We start from the raw sequence: 19,913 nt of genomic DNA, 5'->3' as shown, positions 1-19,913 counted from the left end.
GAATTGCGAGTTTAAATCACGCAAGTCTAAGAAAAAAGTTGAAATTATGAGTTTAAATCACGCAAGTCTAAGAAAAAAGTCAGAATTTTAAGAAAAAAGTCAGAATTGCGAGTTTAAATCACGCAAGTCTAAGAAAAAAGTCAGAATTGCAAGTTTAAATCATGCAAGTCTAAGAAAAAAGTCAGAATTGTGAGTTTAAATCACGCAAGTCTAAGAAAAAAGTCAGAATAGCAAGTTTAAATCACGCAAGTCTAAGAAAAAAGTCAGAATTGCGAGTTTAAATCACGCAAGTCTAAGAAAAAAGTCAGAATTGCAAGTTTAAATCACGCAAGTCTAAGAAAAAAGTCAGAATTTTAAGAAAAAAGTCAGAATTGCAAGTTTAAATCACACAAGTCTAAGAAAAAAGTCAGAATTTTAAGAAAAAAGTCAGAATTGCAAGTTTAAATCACGCAAGTCTAAGAAAAAAGTCAGAATTTTAAGAAAAAAGTCAGAATTGCAAGTTTAAATCACGCAAGTCTAAGAAAAAAGTCAGAATTTTAAGAAAAAAGTCAGAATTGTGAGTTTAAATCACGCAAGTCTAAGAAAAAAGTCAGAATTGCGAGTTTAAATCACGCAAGTCTAAGAAAAAAGTCAGAATTGCAAGTTTAAATCACGCAAGTCTAAGAAAAAAGTCAGAATTTTAAGAAAAAAGTCAGAATTGCAAGTTTAAATCACGCAAGTCTAAGAAAAAAGTTGAAATTATGAGTTTAAATCACGCAAGTCTAAGAAAAAAGTCAGAATTTTAAGAAAAAAGTCAGAATTGCAAGTTTAAATCAAGCAAGTCTAAGAAAAAAGTCAGAATTGCGAGTTTAAATAACGCAAGTCTAAGAAAAAAGTCAGAATTGCAAATTTAAATCATGCAAGTCTAAGAAAAAAGTCAGAATTGTGAGTTTAAATCACGCAAGTCTAAGAAAAAAGTCAGAATAGCAAGTTTAAATCACGCAAGTCTAAGAAAAAAGTCAGAATTGTGAGTTTAAATCACGCAAGTCTAAGAAAAAAGTCAGAATTGCAAGTTTAAATCACGCAAGTCTAAGAAAAAAGTCAGAATTGCGAGTTTAAATCACGCAAGTCTAAGAAAAAAGTCAGAATTGCAAGTTTAAATCACGCAAGTCTAAGAAAAAAGTCAGAATTTTAAGAAAAAAGTCAGAATTGCAAGTTTAAATCACGCAAGTCTAAGAAAAAAGTCAGAATTTTAAGAAAAAAGTCAGAATTGCAAGTTTAAATCACGCAAGTCTAAGAAAAAAGTCAGAATTTTAAGAAAAAAGTCAGAATTGTGAGTTTAAATCACGCAAGTCTAAGAAAAAAGTCAGAATTGCGAGTTTAAATCACGCAAGTCTAAGAAAAAAGTCAGAATTGCAAGTTTAAATCACGCAAGTCTAAGAAAAAAGTCAGAATCTTAAGAAAAAAGTCAGAATTGCAAGTTTAAATCACGCAAGTCTAAGAAAAAAGTCAGAATTGCGAGTTTAAATCACGCAAGTCTAAGAAAAAAGTCAGAATTGTGAGTTTAAATCACGCAAGTCTAAGAAAAAAGTCAGAATTGTGAGTTTAAATCACGCAAGTCTAAGAAAAAAGTCAGAATAGCAAGTTTAAGTCACGCAAGTCTAAGAAAAAAGTCAGAATTGTGAGTTTAAATCACGCAAGTCTAAGAAAAAAGTCAGAATAGCAAGTTTAAATCACGCAAGTCTAAGAAAAAAGTCAGAATTGTGAGTTTAAATCACGCAAGTCTAAGAAAAAAGTCAGAATTGCGAGTTTAAATCACGCAAGTCTAAGAAAAAAGTCAGAATTGCAAGTTTAAATCACGCAAGTCTAAGAAAAAAGTCAGAATTTTAAGAAAAAAGTCAGAATTGCAAGTTTAAATCACGCAAGTCTAAGAAAAAAGTCAGAATTGCGAGTTTAAATCACGCAAGTCTAAGAAAAAAGTCAGAATTGTGAGTTTAAATCACGCAAGTCTAAGAAAAAAGTCAGAATTGTGAGTTTAAATCACGCAAGTCTAAGAAAAAAGTCAGAATAGCAAGTTTAAGTCACGCAAGTCTAAGAAAAAAGTCAGAATTGTGAGTTTAAATCACGCAAGTCTAAGAAAAAAGTCAGAATAGCAAGTTTAAATCACGCAAGTCTAAGAAAAAAGTCAGAATTGCGAGTTTAAATCATGCAAGTCTAAGAAAAAAGTCAGAATTGTGAGTTTAAATCACGCAAGTCTAAGAAAAAAGTCAGAATAGCAAGTTTAAATCACGCAAGTCTAAGAAAAAAGTCAGAATTGCGAGTTTAAATCATGCAAGTCTAAGAAAAAAGTCAGAATTGTGAGTTTAAATCACGCAAGTCTAAGAAAAAAGTCAGAATTTTAAGAAAAAAGTCAGAATTGCAAGTTTAAATCACGCAAGTCTAAGAAAAAAGTCAGAATTTTAAGAAAAAAGTCAGAATTGCAAGTTTAAATCACGCAAGTCTAAGAAAAAAGTCAGAATTTTAAGAAAAAAGTCAGAATTGCAAGTTTAAATCACGCAAGTCTAAGAAAAAAGTCAGAATTTTAAGAAAAAAGTCAGAATTGCAAGTTTAAATCACGCAAGTCTAAGAAAAAAGTCAGAATTTTAAGAAAAAAGTCAGAATTGTGAGTTTAAATCACGCAAGTCTAAGAAAAAAGTCAGAATTGCGAGTTTAAATCACGCAAGTCTAAGAAAAAAGTCAGAATTGCAAGTTTAAATCACGCAAGTCTAAGAAAAAAGTCAGAATTTTAAGAAAAAAGTCAGAATTGCAAGTTTAAATCACGCAAGTCTAAGAAAAAAGTCAGAATTGCGAGTTTAAATCACGCAAGTCTAAGAAAAAAGTCAGAATTGTGAGTTTAAATCACGCAATTTTAAGAAAAAAGTCAGAATTGTGAGTTTAAATCACGCAAGTCTAAGAAAAAAGTCAGAATAGCAAGTTTAAGTCACGCAAGTCTAAGAAAAAAGTCAGAATTGTGAGTTTAAATCACGCAAGTCTAAGAAAAAGTCAGAATAGCAAGTTTAAATCACGCAAGTCTAAGAAAAAAGTCAGAATTGTGAGTTTAAATCACGCAAGTCTAAGAAAAAAGTCAGAATTGCGAGTTTAAATCACGCAAGTCTAAGAAAAAAGTCAGAATTGCAAGTTTAAATCACGCAAGTCTAAGAAAAAAGTCAGAATTTTAAGAAAAAAGTCAGAATTGCAAGTTTAAATCACGCAAGTCTAAGAAAAAAGTCAGAATTGCGAGTTTAAATCACGCAAGTCTAAGAAAAAAGTCAGAATTGTGAGTTTAAATCACGCAAGTCTAAGAAAAAAGTCAGAATTGTGAGTTTAAATCACGCAAGTCTAAGAAAAAAGTCAGAATAGCAAGTTTAAGTCACGCAAGTCTAAGAAAAAAGTCAGAATTGTGAGTTTAAATCACGCAAGTCTAAGAAAAAAGTCAGAATAGCAAGTTTAAATCACGCAAGTCTAAGAAAAAAGTCAGAATTGCGAGTTTAAATCACGCAAGTCTAAGAAAAAAGTCAGAATTGTGAGTTTAAATCACGCAAGTCTAAGAAAAAAGTCAGAATAGCAAGTTTAAATCACGCAAGTCTAAGAAAAAAGTCAGAATTGCGAGTTTAAATCATGCAAGTCTAAGAAAAAAGTCAGAATTGTGAGTTTAAATCACGTAGTTTCTGAGAAAAAAGTCAGAATTGCGAGTTTGTATCACGATGTAAACTGGCAATTGCGAAAAAACGTCAGAATAGTGAGATAAAAAATCACAATTCCCTTTTTCATGCAGTGGCGGAGACAGCTTCCATACAGACTAGATTTTCCCTACTGAGTTTGTGGTATATTGTATATTTTGTATATTTAATTGTAAAGATTATTGCTAGACAATAACAAAGTCACACACGTCAAAATTTTAAACTGTACTTAAACTTTTAGTAGCAGCAAAAATTGCAAAAAAAAAAAAAAAAAAAAATGCGATTTTTTTTAAAAACACTGTTAGTAAAAAGTTTCTTCAATCCTTTCCCTCTACATCTGTTAGTCTTTCTTGTTATTTTTCTTCAACCACTACAGCCTATTTTACATCTAATTTCTGTTCTTTAATTAGTGCCTCCAAGCAGTGTTTAAAGAGTCTTATATTAGGCGTTGAGCGAACACTTTGACCTCATTCTCGTTTCAGAGGCAGGAGAGGACAAACAGGGGATTGTGGGTTACGTTCACATACAGAATGAGTTCAATGCAAGCAGAGCCATCAAACTAATTTGTTGCATGTACATGGTAGCACAGCATATAGATAGTGTTTGTGCTCTCAAAACAAAAAGCCTTTAGCTTTTCATGCACTTTTGTGGCACAGTCAAGATAGAAATTATTAGTTTTAATCATTTTGTGTTTATGTTCTGGAATATGTTGATATTGCAATCAAAAAGCATTCTAAGAGGCATCTACATCTAGTTTTTTTCGTATGCTCATTAAGGCTGCATTTATTTAGTGAAAAATACTGTAAAAACAGCAATATTGTGAAATATTATTACTATTTAAAATAACTGTTAACTATCACAATATGTTTTAAAATGTAATTTTTTTCTGTGATCAAAGCTGAAAATTTAACATCATTGCTCGTCTTCAGTGTCACATGATCCTTCAGAAATCATTCGAATATGCTGATTTGATGCTCAAGAAACATTTATGATTATTATGAGTATTATTATCATTGTGCTGCTTAATATTTTTACGTAAACTGATACATTTTTGTCAGGATTCTTTGATGAATAGAAAGTTCAAAAGAACTAAATTGATTGGAAATAGAATTTCGTATTTTCTAACATTTAACCCTCTGGTTGTGTTCAGGTGAAATTGAAGTCCTAATTAAAAAATTCCTGATTAAATAAATACATTTTCATTTTTTTATCTCATATTGTGAAAATGATTCATAAAAAATGCTTTTTTCACTCAAAAAAAATTAGGTGTCTCCTTTCGGATAAATGAGGCTTACAGTTTATCAGATGCAAATAGAAACACAAAACCAGTCTTAAATAAAAGAAAACAAGTTGACAAAAAGATTGAATCCAATATTTGGTGATAATATAGCATAATGAGAGATTTACAGTATAAGCAGTTGTTTGGAGTCCAGCCATTATTGATCCAGGAACACCACAAGTGTGACTTTTTGCAATTTTGTACAATATAAAAGCATTTAAAAGCAAACTTCCTGATTAAGCAATAAAGCACACTAGTGTGAGAAACAGTGCAAATTTGTATAATTTTTGGTTTAATATTGTGAAAATTATTAATAAAAAAGTATTTTTTCACTCAAAAAACAAGGTACATACTCTCACATAAATAAGGCCTATGATTAAACAGATGCAAATAGAAAGACGAAACCAGTCCTAATTGAAAGAAAACAAGTTGACAAAATGATTGAATCCAACATTTGTTGAAAATCTAGCATAAAAGAGATTTATAAGCAATTGTTTGGAGTCCGCTCATTTTGAGCATGAACACCACAAGTGTGACAGGGATCCGAGCACAACCAAGGGTTAAAAAGATTTGTTTTTGATCAATTTTAATATTTTTTAAAACTAAATAAAAGTATACATTTATTTAAAACTTTTGAACACTAGTGTATTTATATGATAATTTATGTATTTTTTGTTCTTCTCAGCGGTGTGACAGAAAACTATGAGCTCCAAATATAGTGAGAAGTGGTGCTTATGTGGGAAAATTAGGTTTGAATCTGGCCTGGGTCATGCCCCATGCCAGTGTTTAGCTTCTTTCAACAGTTTTGTTATCAGTAAAATGGTAAAAAGACCTAAAATTTAAAAAAAAACTTCTTTCCAAACATTTATTATCAGTAAATTGCATGAAGATATCTCTTTCCCGTTCAAGATTTTCTTTCTTTCATGGATTAAACCAAATCTGAACTGCTAGGCTTCCACTAACAAAAAATTCACCATGTCAGTCAGTCCCTGAAGCGTCTCTGAAGTCTAACCAGCCATGCCTTTATTGTGCACTGGACATAAAAAGACGCAAATCTTGTTCAGCATCAGCTCGAAACATTTGCCACACTTCTATCAGAATGTGGCCGCTTCATATCAGGAATTTCACACAGGAGCTACGCTCTCCGTGACCCGCAGGGCGATCTTGTCCTGTCAAAATCTGCCACAGTGTCTTCATTAGTACATGCTTTTCTCAAGGCCAGGACTGTTGCATCCTGCTTCACACTCTAAAAGATAAAGGTGCTTCAAAAGGTTCTTCAAGCGATGCTATAAAAGAACCATTTTTGGTTCCACAAAGAACCATTCAGTCAAAGATTCGTCAAAGAACCATTTTTTGCTTACCTTTTTATAATCTGAAATCTTTTGTGAAACAGAAATGTTAAAGGTTAACGATTTATAATGGCCATAATTATGCTACCCTGTAGTTTTATGATGCCCACTCTACCCACAATGCAGTTTTTTCTTGTAGTAATACAAACTATTTTGTTTGGGCATCACAGTAGCAATATCTGTTATGGTTAATTATTTTGAATGAGAACGTGCCTTGAAAATCTAAAAGGAAAATATATCAATTTTGCACTATTTGTTCTTTCCTTAGTTTTCAAACAGTAAAATTAGTTCACAAATGTTTCTTTTGAGCCGGTGCAGAAAGAGTGCTGACCTCAGTGTGTGTGTGTGTGTGTGTGTGTGTGTGTGTGTGTGTGTGTGTGTGTGTTTCTGTTCCCGTGGATGTCTACAGAGAGGTGTGTGTGAAGCAAGACGGGCGGGTGCACCTTACCGTGGTTTACTTTGGAAAGGACCAGATGAATGAGGTCAAAGGAACCTTGGAGAACACATCGAGGTATGGCACGTTAATATATAGATGTGTGTGTTTGTGTGTTTGTGTGCGGAAGTGTGTGTGCCCACACAAAGGAACGGATAAGGCTGAGGTTAAGACACAGTTAATCAAAAAGGAACTACAGGGGTGTCTTAAGTTCCTTCCAGTAACCTCTTTCCCAATGCATTACGGGTTTTGTCCAAACTGTGGGTCTTCAAACTATTTCTGTCTTCATGCACTTCATACACTCAGCCGCTGCTATCAGAAAGTCTACATAGACAGAAAACACTTTTAACCAGCATAAATAATTCCTTTAATTTATAGATCAAGCAAACTTAAAATGGCCAGCTTCATGAATATATTAAAATGCTGAACGAGTTGTATTAATAATAGATGATGGTGATATACTGAGTAATAATCAAATGCGCAGGGGCAACTTGAATTTCTAATGAGATACATGCAGAAATTAGATAGATGCATACATTTGTGAGTGGTGTTATATATATGTAATATATCGATAGGGGTGTACAATATGTAGCGTCTACAATAATATCATAATTGTTGATTAAATCGGCCATATTGGCGGCACTGAACGGAAGCAATGCCACTGAACCAAACGAAACTTGCATATTTTGCAGATTATCGCTGCTGAAAATGATCAATTATTGTCATGTTTTGGGCTGTACTAATCGGTCAGACCATGAAAAACATTTGGAGTACTATAGACTGAGAAAAGTTATAACAAATCAAGGAGAAGAGTGCACAAAAGGCACAAAAGGTGTTTGTGGTTGGCTAAACTGAACCGGGATTTCCAAGGCAAGAATCTTGACAACATTCGTGTTTGTTCTTACCATTTCTGGTCAGGTGGGTGAAATATTAGGATTATAACCCAATTAATACTGCTTGTACATATCTTTAACACCTATTAACTTTAGTTGTCAAAATATTGCACCCTTTCCTGCTTACTAAGTCCTTCTCTATATGATTTAGCAGATTCCACACATTTTTCCTGTAGTTTAGACAGCATAAATTAGCAGAACAACATATTCAGTAGTACATTAACCGTGCAATCCATGCTGTTGTTTACATCCGAGTATCTCCAATATTGGCACGCATCCAAGTAACTGACCAAACCGTGTCGTAAGTGCAAACTCTCTATATCGCAAAAAACTGGTAGACTACTGTGCAAGCACATTTAGTGATTTAGTCTATTAAAATACATTTAAAATTTCCCCAAAATTCAAGAAAAGTGGGAATATATGCCCCCACATGACTTTTATATGTCTTTTATATTTGTGATGCGATCTGGGAAAACCTGTCGGATGTCGCGCTGGGACATTTTCAGGAAGTTCTAAAAATAGTATGAATGTCAATTTTTTTTTCCAAAATTAGGTTGTCATTAAATTATTATTCTAGAACATCTTGTCTATCATCTCTAACAATATATTGGCAGAATTCACTTGTTTAGTGCAGAAAAACGATTTATTGCTGCAAGCAGAAAAGACATATTTCTCTTATGTTAAGAACGTGGTGCGCAAGTGCTTTCTCTGAACACCACAAAAGTTCAATGACTATGCCCATGATAAAAGACAGAAAACAGAGGTTAGTTTGTTTGTGTAATGATGCAGTATAGCACTCCTGACTTGACAGACAGCTCTCGTTAAACTTGTGAAGTAAAAGTAAAACCCGCCTCACTTTAAATCCATTTCTTTTTTTTTTTTCAGAATTCCATTTCTGAAAATCATAGCTATCAGCCAACTTAAGATAGCCATAACTTTTGTTACATTCAAGCTATGGACAAAATAAAAAAACGTTTTGGAAGGGGCTTAAACCCAGATAAAATTTCACCATGTGTTGGGTTTTCCTAGATCACAATTATATTATCTGTTATAGTTAATAATACAAGAAGAGGGGCATTTTTTCCCTTAAATATCATCATGATTGCAAATGTGATATTGATTTGATGAACAGCTCAATAAACAGTAAGTTAACATTAATTAAACATTTTAGAAACAAGTTCCTGTTTTGCTGTTTCAACAACAAAAATAGTTTCGAACAAAGCCACAGCAGAACAGTGTTTCATTACTTAATCAATCAGCCGTTTGAATGAATCAGTTGAATGAATGACTCAATGACTCACTCATGCAGTGATTTGCCGCCACCTACTGGCGGTTTTAGCTTTATATATTTAAAGTGAATAAGCTCTATTGCTTAATGGTTTGTTAGGATAGGACAATATTTGGCTGAGATAAAACTATTTGAAAATCTGGAATCTGAGGGTTGCAAAAAAAAAAAATCAAAAAATTTAGAAAATCGCCTTTAAAGTTGTTCAAAAGTTCTTAGCAATGCATATTACTAATCAAAAATTCATTTTGATATATTTACAGTAGGAAATTTACTAAATATCTTCATGGAACATGATCTTTATTTAATATCCTAATGATTTTTGGCATAAAAGAAAAATCGTTAGTTTTCACCCATACAACGTATTGTTGGCTATTACTAAAAATATACCTGTGCTTACTAAAGAAAGGTTTTGTGGTCCAGGGTCACATTTGTAAATATCATTTTTTTAAACATCGAAACATTATTTATGCATTTGTAACTGCAGATTAAATGTATTCATGTCTTGCATCAAACAGTCTGTGTAAATGCATCTAAATTCCACTTCAGATGCAGATTCTGTACCACTTTTGCAATGCAAACACAAATTTTCTTGATACTGATTTCATATGTTGGGTAACAGCCCTATAGTGTCTTACTAATTTATTGATTCATTTAAGAGTTTGACACAAAAGATGATGCATACATTTAACTAGGTTAGAAAAAATTGACTTTATAAAGGTAAAATGCCCATTAAAAGTTACAAATCTATTTAAACATATTGGAAAAGGTTATTTTTGTTAACTAACCACTGCACAGAATATGAAGAATATCAAAACTTTGGGAGTCAGCTGTGAAAATACCAGCATAGTAACATGCTCAGCAAAAAATATTGTCTAATTATTATTTTTATATTTACAATTTAGTTTTAGATTTAAAATCATAATGAATAGTACTAACAAATATTGTGTGACTGTTCGTCATCGTCAGTCGCACTGGCACACAGTGAGCCCATCTGCTCTCTTGTGATTACCGATTGGAGGTCAGCGAATCTGCGCTGTTAGACTGCAGTGACTCTGACCTCCAGCCAGTGTGAAAATAACAGGTCACTTCAGATGCGGCTCGGAGGCAGATGAAATCAGCGGAGCAGTAGATTGCCTGGAATCCAGCCAGGGTCATGCTGGAAACCTCTCTGCATTGCAGCGGATAACGTATCTCTCAATTCACAGAGAGAAAATGGCTTTTCTCTTTATGTAGAAACATTCAAATGCGACTGGACACAGTGGTTTTCAGATCTATCTTGCCTGACCAGGTTTTTCCCACACGGAGGGACGCTTTTGGAGAGGATTTGTTGGAGAGATGGGAAAGCAATCATGGCCTTGTAGCTTTCAGGATAGGGGAGGGCCAATAATCAGCACAGCTCTTGTTCGGTCTGTGGGAATTCATTGGCTTCTCTGTGGACCAGAAATCAAGGGAGCTTAATTCTTTTTGTACTTCAGACTAAGTGGATTCTCCACAATTTCCTGATTATTCATTCCAGCTCTCTTACGAATTTGTAGAGCTAATTGTTTGTGATTTCCCAGTGGTCCAGAATGCTTGTATCTTCATTTCTTAAAGGAATTTGCCTTAAATAAAGATTAAGTTCTATTTAAATTATCAGATAATTACTATAAAATTTAATATTTTCCATTTTCATTTTAATTATAGATAAAGCTTTGGTATATTTTATTGTTTTTGTATATTTTAGTAGTTTATATATCTATATCTATATCTATATCTATCTATATATATATATATATATATATATATATATATATATATATATATATATACATACACTACCAGTCAAAAGTTTTTGAACAGTAAGATTTTTAAAATATTTTTTAAGTAGGTATTTTCTGCTCACTAAGTATGCAATTATTTGATCCAAAGTACAGCAAACACAGTCAAATTTTGAAATATTTTTACTATTTAAAATAACTGCTTTCTATTTTAATATATTTTAAAATGTAATTTATTTCTGTGATCAAAGTTACATTTTCAGCATCATTAATCTAGCCTTCAGTGTCACATGATCCTTCAGAAATCATTATAATATGCTGATTTGCTGCTCAAGAAATATATTTAATATTATTATTATTAATATTTAAAACAGTTGAGTACATTTTGTCACGATTCTTTGAATAGAAAAATCCAAAGATCAGCATTTATCTGAAATTGTAACATTATATACTATATTGTTCAAAAGCTTGGAGTCAGTATAATTTTTTTGTGTGAAAGAAATTAAGAAATGAATACTTTTATTTAGCAAGGATGCTTTAAATTGATCAAAAGTAATGATAAAGACATTTATAATGTTACAAAAGATTTCTATTTTAATAAACGCTGTTCTGAAAAAATTCTACTCATCTGTTTTCAACATAATAATAATAATAATAATAATAATAATAATAATGATAATAATAATGATAATAATAATAAATGTTTTTTGAGCAGAAAATCTGAATGTTACAATGATTTCTGAAGGATCATGTGACTGGAGTAATGATGCTAAAATTTAAGCTTTAAAATCACAGGAATAATTTACATTTTAAAATATATTCAAATAGAAAACAGTTATTTTAAATAGTAAAAATATTTCAAAATTGTAGTTTTTGCTGTACTTTGGATCAAATGCAGGCTTGGTGAGAAGAAGAGACTAATTCAAAAAACATGAAAAATATTACTGTTCAAAAACTTTTGACTGGTAGTGTTTGTATACATATGCCAGTGTAGTTTTTATACATTTTGTTTCAGTTTCATTTTATTTTTTAGTATGTCAATTTAAATTAAATTTAAATAAGAAATTAAAATGCGAATACAAATGCTGTGAGAAATACCACAACCAAAGTGATACAAATGGTGAATGAATCAGAATTAAGATTGTGTGTGTATATATATATATAGTTGACTATGTGGAATATTATTCCAAAAACTCTCTGTATCACCCGGTGAACCTCATGTGTCTGAATTCGTCCATTATGGATATGCACAATTATTCATAGCCGTTAAACGCCTGACAAGTAAAAAATTAAATGTCAATTTGTTTTGTCAACTAATCGGTTTCTTGCAGGTGAAAATTAACATTCTAAAGGGAAAGGCATTTGTAAATGTATTGCTGCAGTAGATTATGCATCATATCATAAACAAGATGATTGATAATGAATCCATGAATCAAACCCACTTGGAATGCCCACAAGTTTTGACACAATTTCCCACAAATAATTTTTGTGATTTATGTCCCTGTGTGTGGGCAGAGAAAAATCATTGAGAAGAGGAAAATTGCTCACAGTTGCTATTAACATCATTTCGCACACACTCCCCTGCCGTATCTGACAGTTGCTGAAACTTTATGCTCTGTTCATTTGCATAAAGTTGAGCCAAACTTTGTCACACAACTGAACAATCCCGCATCAAGAGTCCAAGAGTCGCCTCGTATCACCAGTACCAACAACTTCAAGTAGATTTGTGACCGCAAATCACTGTCAGTGTCTCCTAAAAAGTGCTGTTGTGTTGCATGGAGTTATTTCTACTTAAAAAAAATAAGTTTCATTGATTTGTATGGTTTAATCACCCTCAGGCCATCCAAGATGTAGATGAGTTTGTTTATTAATGTGAACGGATTTTGAGAAATTTTGCATCACTTGCTCACCAATGGATCCTCTGCAGTGAATGGGTGCCGTCAGAATGAGAGTCCAAACAGCTGATAAAAACATCACAATAACTAGAACAAGTAATCCACACCACTCCAGTTCATCAATTAACATCTTATTAAGTGAAAAGACTGTACAGATCTTGGTACACACTGGTACAGCAGGATATTTTTGTCTAATTATATATGTGTTAGTGACAAAAAGGGGTTGGCAAGATGAGAAATTAAACACTTGAAAATAGTTTCAAATAGTAGGTTAGTTTATATTACATCTTTAATCAGCATCATAAAGTGTTACTTGACTAAATAGGCCCCTAACAGAAAGGCTTGTAATAGAAGTCAAATGGTGTAACCGGTTACACTACTTGACATTTCAATTTAAAATCAAATTTGACAGGCATTATCATGGACAAAAAGTTAATACTCATTTTTATAATATTGATGAATTATCAATGTATTCCTGAGGTCATACCATTTGATATGTATACCTAAGAATACCTGACCGTACCCTAAAAATGTCAAATTATCGCACATTTTAAAGAGAGTTACTAACCTTTGCATGCAGAGGTCCTTCTCTGTGATATAATTTCCTGTTACATGATCTCCTTGCAAAATATTAACAAAATGGCTCCTTGAATGGTGGTTACACCACATTGACACATCAGGAATTTGACTTGACTCACATAGTTCCACAAATTAATAATAATATTTAGAACAATGGAGCTCCATTTACTTTTATTTACTATTAAATAGTACTAATGTAAGATTATGCCAAACCATTAACATCTTATGAAGTGAAAAGACTGTACAGATGTTGGTACACACTGGTACAGCAGGATATTTTAGTCTAATTATATATGTGTCAGTGACAAAAAGGGGTTGGCAAGATGAGAAATTAAACACATGAAAATAGTAGGTTAGATCTAGGTACATCTTTATTCATCATAAACTAGTGTTATTTGACTAAATTGGCCCCTAATAGAAAGGCTTGTAATAGAAGTTGTAATAGAACCTGTTACACCATTTGACATTTCAATTTAAAATTAAATTTGACAGGCATCTGGGAATATTTCAAATGTTATTTTTTAAAGTTAAAAATCTGGTGTTTTATTGAGAATTTCACCTTTTTTAATCAAGATCAATTATTTGGTACAAAGTTTTTACGGTTGCACCACATTGACATTTTTGCAATCATCCCCCAAATATTATCTCAAAATGAATTAAACCCGACGAATTTGAACCCTTTTAAATTTAATTAAACCATATGGACACAAAAAATATGTTCTTGTCTCGTAAGCTTCTGAGTATCTATACCTCTTGATGGACTGAAGCTATTGGTGCTTTGATACTGAATGCAGCTGTAATTAACTTTACGAATATCCTCAAATCAATATGTAATTCTAGACATGAAGATATTATCCAGGGCATTAAATGCACAAGATCCTGCATGATGACACTGACCTTCTGTCCAGCTTTTAGCTGATGAACTAATATTACGCACAGAACTAATGGAAGCGCATATACCCATGTTAGTCCTGTCTTTCTATAATGTACCAGTTGGATTTCACAGTATGATTAATTCTTACAAGCATGCCTGATAATTGTAGTTGTTTTGAGCAATAAAAATGCCATTGATGCCAAGATTTCCTGACCTGTGAAGTGTCCTGAGCCAGTATTTGATTCATAAAGAAAGCAGTATCTTTTACTGTTGAAGATTTGCCAGCTATTAAAACATCCTGATGTAACATTTACTTTTAGAGTCATACAATTTTATTGCAGTTTAGAGTTCTGAGGTATTTCCAGCTGACTGGAATGGGGTTTGCCCAACTATGTTTTTGTCATGAAGAATTTTTTTTTTTTTTTTGCTTTTTCTTGGGTTAACATAGATGTCTTGTAACCAATGCAAACAATTTTCCCAGTAGTTTGATAAACCTAACGCAAGTGCTACTTGTTTCAATTACTTAAAGAGATAGTTTCCAAAAATGAAAATGACTCCATGGTTTATTCACCCTCGAGCCATTTGACTTTCTTCTTTTTTGACGAATACAATCAGAGTTATATTAAAAAATGTCCTGGCTCCTCCAAGTTTTATAATGGTAGTGAATGGCTGTTGAGATTTTGAGAAAAGAAAGTGCATCCATTCATCATAAAAAGTCTCACTGGAACGCCACTCTGTCCTGAATGCGTGGAAGCTAGAGATTGCGGTTTATGAAGTTGTAAATATGGATATTTTTTCTTGCACAAATGCTTTGATTCGCTTCAGAAGGCCTTTATAAGGTACTTTTTATGATAGATGGATGCACTTTATTGGACAAAATCTCAACAGCCATTTTTTAAGATAGCTCTGATTGTATTTGTCTGAAAGAAGAAAGTCACCTAGGATGGCTTGAGGGTGAGTAATTCATGGGGTAATTGTAATTTTTGGGTGAATTCCAGCTTCAGGAGTCCACTTATTAACAGCTATTTAACAAATTGTAGCAAATTGTTTAAAGCTGCGAAATCTCCCAAAAGAATCTCAGCTCTTGAATAGTTTTAGGATTTAGATGTGTGTTTATCTCACAAACACACAAATAGAAATAGTTCACCCAAAAATAAAAATGAACTGAAAATGTACTCAGGATGTAGATGAGTTTGTTTCCTCATTAGAACACAACACATTACAACACTTGCCCACCAAAAGATGTATTATGGACCTGCATTTTAGTCAAAAGCAATGGTTTAAAGTGAAAACATCTCAATGATGGATGTGTTTCTTACAAACACACAGATCTTGTCTTCTCAAGATGTTAATTGATGGACTGGAGTGGTGTGGATTACTGTGATGTATTTATCAGCTGTTTGGACTCTCGTTTTGACGGTACCCATTCACTACAGATGTAGTAATGTAATGTTGAATTTCTCCAAATCTGTTCCCATAAGGAAGCACCTACATCTTGGATGGCCTGAGGGTAATTTTAAGTTTTGTGTGAACTATTCCTTTAAGAATCCTTAGAGGCTTCACTGCAAGACCGTGAGCATCAGTCCTCACAGCGCAAAGTAGGTAGATGTGATATCCGTATCTGCCTGGCAAAGTGAATCAATGCACATGAATAATTTGTGTTCATTTGAGAAGGGGAAGAGAAGAGAGTGTAAGTAACACTGCATTATACAAACCTGGTTGACGTGAATATTGATGATGACACTATGCATAAATTTAACAGTCTAAGTACTCCACCATGAAATATCACTCTGAACAGACCAGACATGTCTGTAACTGTGTTTGGATTCATTTAGATACACAATGGCATGCAAAAGTTAAGGAACCCCTTGCAGAATCTGTGAAAATGTGAATAATACAAAATGCATGCCATTTTTTATTTAGTACTTTACTGTCCTGAGATACTTTACTTGAAATATGTTTACATATGTAGTCAGAAGACAAAAAAAGCTGAAATTATTAAAAAAAAAAAACCTTCAAAAGTTTAGGAACCCTTGGTTTTTAATACTGCATGTGGTTACCTGAATGATCTATGACTGTTTTTTTTTGTTTTTTTGTGATAGTTGTTCATGAGTCCCTTGTTTGTTCTGAACAGTTAAACTGAGCACCGTTCTTTAGAAAAATCCTCCAGGTCCTGCAGATTCTTTTGTTTTCCAGCATCTTTTTCATAGTTGAACCCTTTCCAGCAGTGACTGCATGATTTTGAGATTCCTTTTCACACTGAGGGACTCAAACACAACTATTAAAAAAAGGATCAAGCATTCACTGATGATCCAGAAAGACACGATGCATTAATGATGCTGGGGGTGAAAACTTTTGAACAGGATGAAGATGTCCAATTTTTTCTTATTTTGTTGAAATATAACTTTTTTCCATTTAGTACTGCCCTTCGGAAGCAACAGAAGACACTTGCATGTTTCCCGGACGACAAATTAAGTACAATTTACCTTGATCTTCAAAGTCAAAAAATGCATTCTTAATGCATCGTGTTTCCTTCTGGAGCATCAGTGAATGTTTGAACCTTGATAGTTGTGTTTGAGTCCCTCAATTGTCCTGGGTGTGACAAGATGGATCTCAAAATCATGCAGTCACTGCTGGAAAGGGTTCAAATACGCAAAAGATGCTGGAAAACGGAAGAATCTGCAAGACCTGGAGGACTTTTCTGAAGAACGGTGCTCAGTTTAACTGTTCAGAATGAACAAGTTACTCATGAACAACCATTGCTAAACAAACAAACAAACAAACAAACAAAAAAAAACTGTTGTAGATCTTCCAGGTAACCAGTATTAAGATCCAAGGGTTCCCAAACTTCTGAAGGGGGTTATTTGAATAATTTCAGCTATTTTTATGTCTTGTGGACTATATGTAAACATATTTTATGTAAAATATTTTACTCAGGACAGTTCTAAATAAAAAAGAACATGCATTTTGTAGGATTTCAGTTTTTTTTTTGTTCAAATTAATCACAGTTTGGGGACAAATTTGTCTTCAAAATTTAGCATAATATAACAAAACCATCATCTGGGGACAGAAAGTTTGTAAAATTATTAAAAAAAACATCTAGTGATTATAATTAACTATAGAAAACAAATGCCCATGTGTGGTTTTGCATGCTGAAGTGAAATGGAAAAATGCACTAACTCGACTGATGGAATGAAAAGTATCCTAGACAGTTGCCAGCCTAGAAAGAAATATTCGGAGTGTTTTTTTCTGGCCGATGGCAAACTGAAAATCACATGCATGCTTGTTGAAACGCCTGAGGCGCTGTTCCAGATCCGTTCCGCTAATGTGACTTAAATCAAATCTTCTTTGCCTACTCTTTGTAACTGCTTTAAATCTGCACCGACTAGTGGCTCTTAAACATTTTTTTGGCTGGGTATGTTAACAATGTCTGCTTTTAAATGTATTTATTCAATGTGATACAACTCCCATGGGTTGCATCAATGTTTTCGTGGGTTATAAATCTCGGTCAGAGAAAGTAGGTGCTTTTTTATTTTTGTCAGACATGCTGGCCTATATTTTGCATTGGGCCAATAAGAGCAGCGGGCCAGCTGATGTGACAGGTGCTTTGCAAGCAGTTTTCTAGTGTCTGAATGCTTGTGGCTCCGAAATGAGAAGTCGCATGTCCTAGTCATATTTTCTTGTTTAAATAAACATTACTTACACAATCAGAAAAAGATTATTATTTTTACATGATACTTGTAATCAATATTATATTTAATGAGTGTTTTTTTCAACGATGCGTCATCAATTGGCCACATTGGCTGCACTGAAAGTAATCAATGCCACTGAACTAAATGAAACTTGCATATTTTGCTGATATTTGCTGCTGAAAAAGGTCAGTTATGGTCGTGTTTTGGGCTGCACTAATCGGTCAGACCGGAAAAAAAAGATTTGGAAGACTATAAACTGCCAAAAGTAATAAAAAATCAAGAAGAAGAGTGCAAAAAACTAAGACACAAAAGGCATCTGTGGTTGGCCAAACTAAACCACAATTTCCAGGGCAAGAATCTTTACAAAATTTGCGTCTGTTTTTATCATTTCCAGTCAGATAGGTGAAATATTAGGCTAATATCTTAATTAATACTGCTCGTACGTATCTTTACCTATTAACTTTACTTGTTTAGTTTGTGCCCTTTGCTGCAAACTAAGTCCTTCTCTATATGATTTAGCATTTTCCACACATTTTTTCCATGGTTTAGACAGAATAAATTAGCAGAACAATGTATTCAGTAGTACATTAACTGTGCAATCCATGCTGTTGTTTACATCTGAGTATCACAAACCCTCTATTAGTGTTTATAAGCATTTACATAAAAAAATAATAACTCAAGGCAGTAACAATTCAAACTGGTCTTTTTAATAATTAACTTTAAACTATTTTTTGAGTTTTTCAGATCATCAGTCATCAAAGCTTGTAAAGATCGGTCACAGACACAGAGATTTGGGCTTCTTTAAGTTTCACCAAGCTGATTACTCATTAAAACTTTCATTTTTAGTCTTATTTTGATGTAACAAAGTGGTTCTACCTAAGTGTGTGATTTGTTGTGAATTAGTCTTCCTATTACAGTTTTTTACAGACGCCAGGACACATTTCTCAATACTTAGGTCACTTTTGCAAAACTCTTCACACAATTCTCCTAACCGACTTTCAGCTTGGCAAAGCAGTTCATTTCACATTTAAAATGCACTACAACTACCAAAACACTTTATTCAGGTCTCAAATAAACTCATTCTTCCGGAACACTAGCAAAGGTTGACAGCCGACAAACACACTTTGTCACCCACAAAACAATGAGCTAAAAAACACTAACAACATGTAGCATTACACAGTGTTTTCTTGTGTAAAACAAGGACACATCTCTATTTATAATTGCAATATATGTTGTTTATAACTGCAATATATGTTACTGGAATGAATCAGACATGATGCAGAATTCGCCAATATTTTATGTCGTTTATTTATTTTTCGTTTTTTGCACTAAGTAATTCCAAAATACAAGAATTTGTATACACACCATCCACTGATACAGATACAATAGTAATGCTAATCTACTCGCATTTTTAGATTTGAAATATTTTTCAATAAAATATTGCTGTTGAATTTTGCTGTCTTATTCAGTTTTGCATTATGTTATTGTTTTGAACATAAGTTTAACAGTTTTGAAAACAGTAAGCACAAGCAAAATGTCCTGTACGTACAGAGATTTTTGGCAGTTGTTGTGTCTGAGAGAGAAAAGAATTCATGAAATTTGAGAGATGTAGTCATTGAATGCATTTTGTGCCAAAACAATGATAACTGACCCTCAGTTTAGACCACATTCTGTTGTGATCACTGTGTGAAGAGTTTTGCAAAGTATTGAGAAATGTGTCCTAGCGTCTGTAAAAAAAACTGTAACGCCATTATATTGTTCATTCATTCTGATTCGCGAACATGGAACTCGCACAAACACAAGAGGTGGGATTTATCGCATGAACCAATCACAGCCGAACATAACCAGTCATATCCAATCATATCGTTACAAACTCAGTGAGCTCAGGGGAGGTATGTGACAGCGAGAAAAAAGAGAGAAAGAGAGTGGACTCACGCTGTGATTTCACCTGTTGGTGTTGCTGTTGGACAACATTTTTTTATTTATACACTTTTTAATGTCATATTTAGCAATATATGCGTTGTTTTGTTTCTGTACTTTGAAAAATGTTCACTCAAAACAACAATCTTGATTTATGGATGATCTTTCTATTGTAAACTAGTGGGGTTTGATAGTGTGGTGCTGCTTTTAGTGATTCACTAATTTAAAGGAAGTAGTTCTTCCTGTTCCTGATAAA

The 19,913-nt window shown here is 33.1% G+C and overlaps 1 protein-coding gene across 1 annotated transcript in view; it reads left to right on the top strand.

Annotated features, from left to right (window-relative positions):
- csgalnact1a (chondroitin sulfate N-acetylgalactosaminyltransferase 1a) overlaps nt 1-19,913 on the top strand; it is a 71,520-nt gene that overhangs the window by 36,942 nt on the left and 14,665 nt on the right. The window contains exon 4 of the mRNA XM_073829997.1: nt 6,736-6,837. Within this exon, the coding sequence (XP_073686098.1) occupies nt 6,736-6,837 (102 nt within the window). The remainder of the gene's footprint in view (nt 1-6,735; nt 6,838-19,913) is intronic.

The sequence above is a fragment of the Garra rufa genome, chromosome 23 (genome assembly GCF_049309525.1).
Source record: "Garra rufa chromosome 23, GarRuf1.0, whole genome shotgun sequence".
NCBI lineage: Eukaryota > Metazoa > Chordata > Actinopteri > Cypriniformes > Cyprinidae > Garra > Garra rufa.
This window is presented reverse-complemented; position numbering and strand designations above follow the sequence as displayed.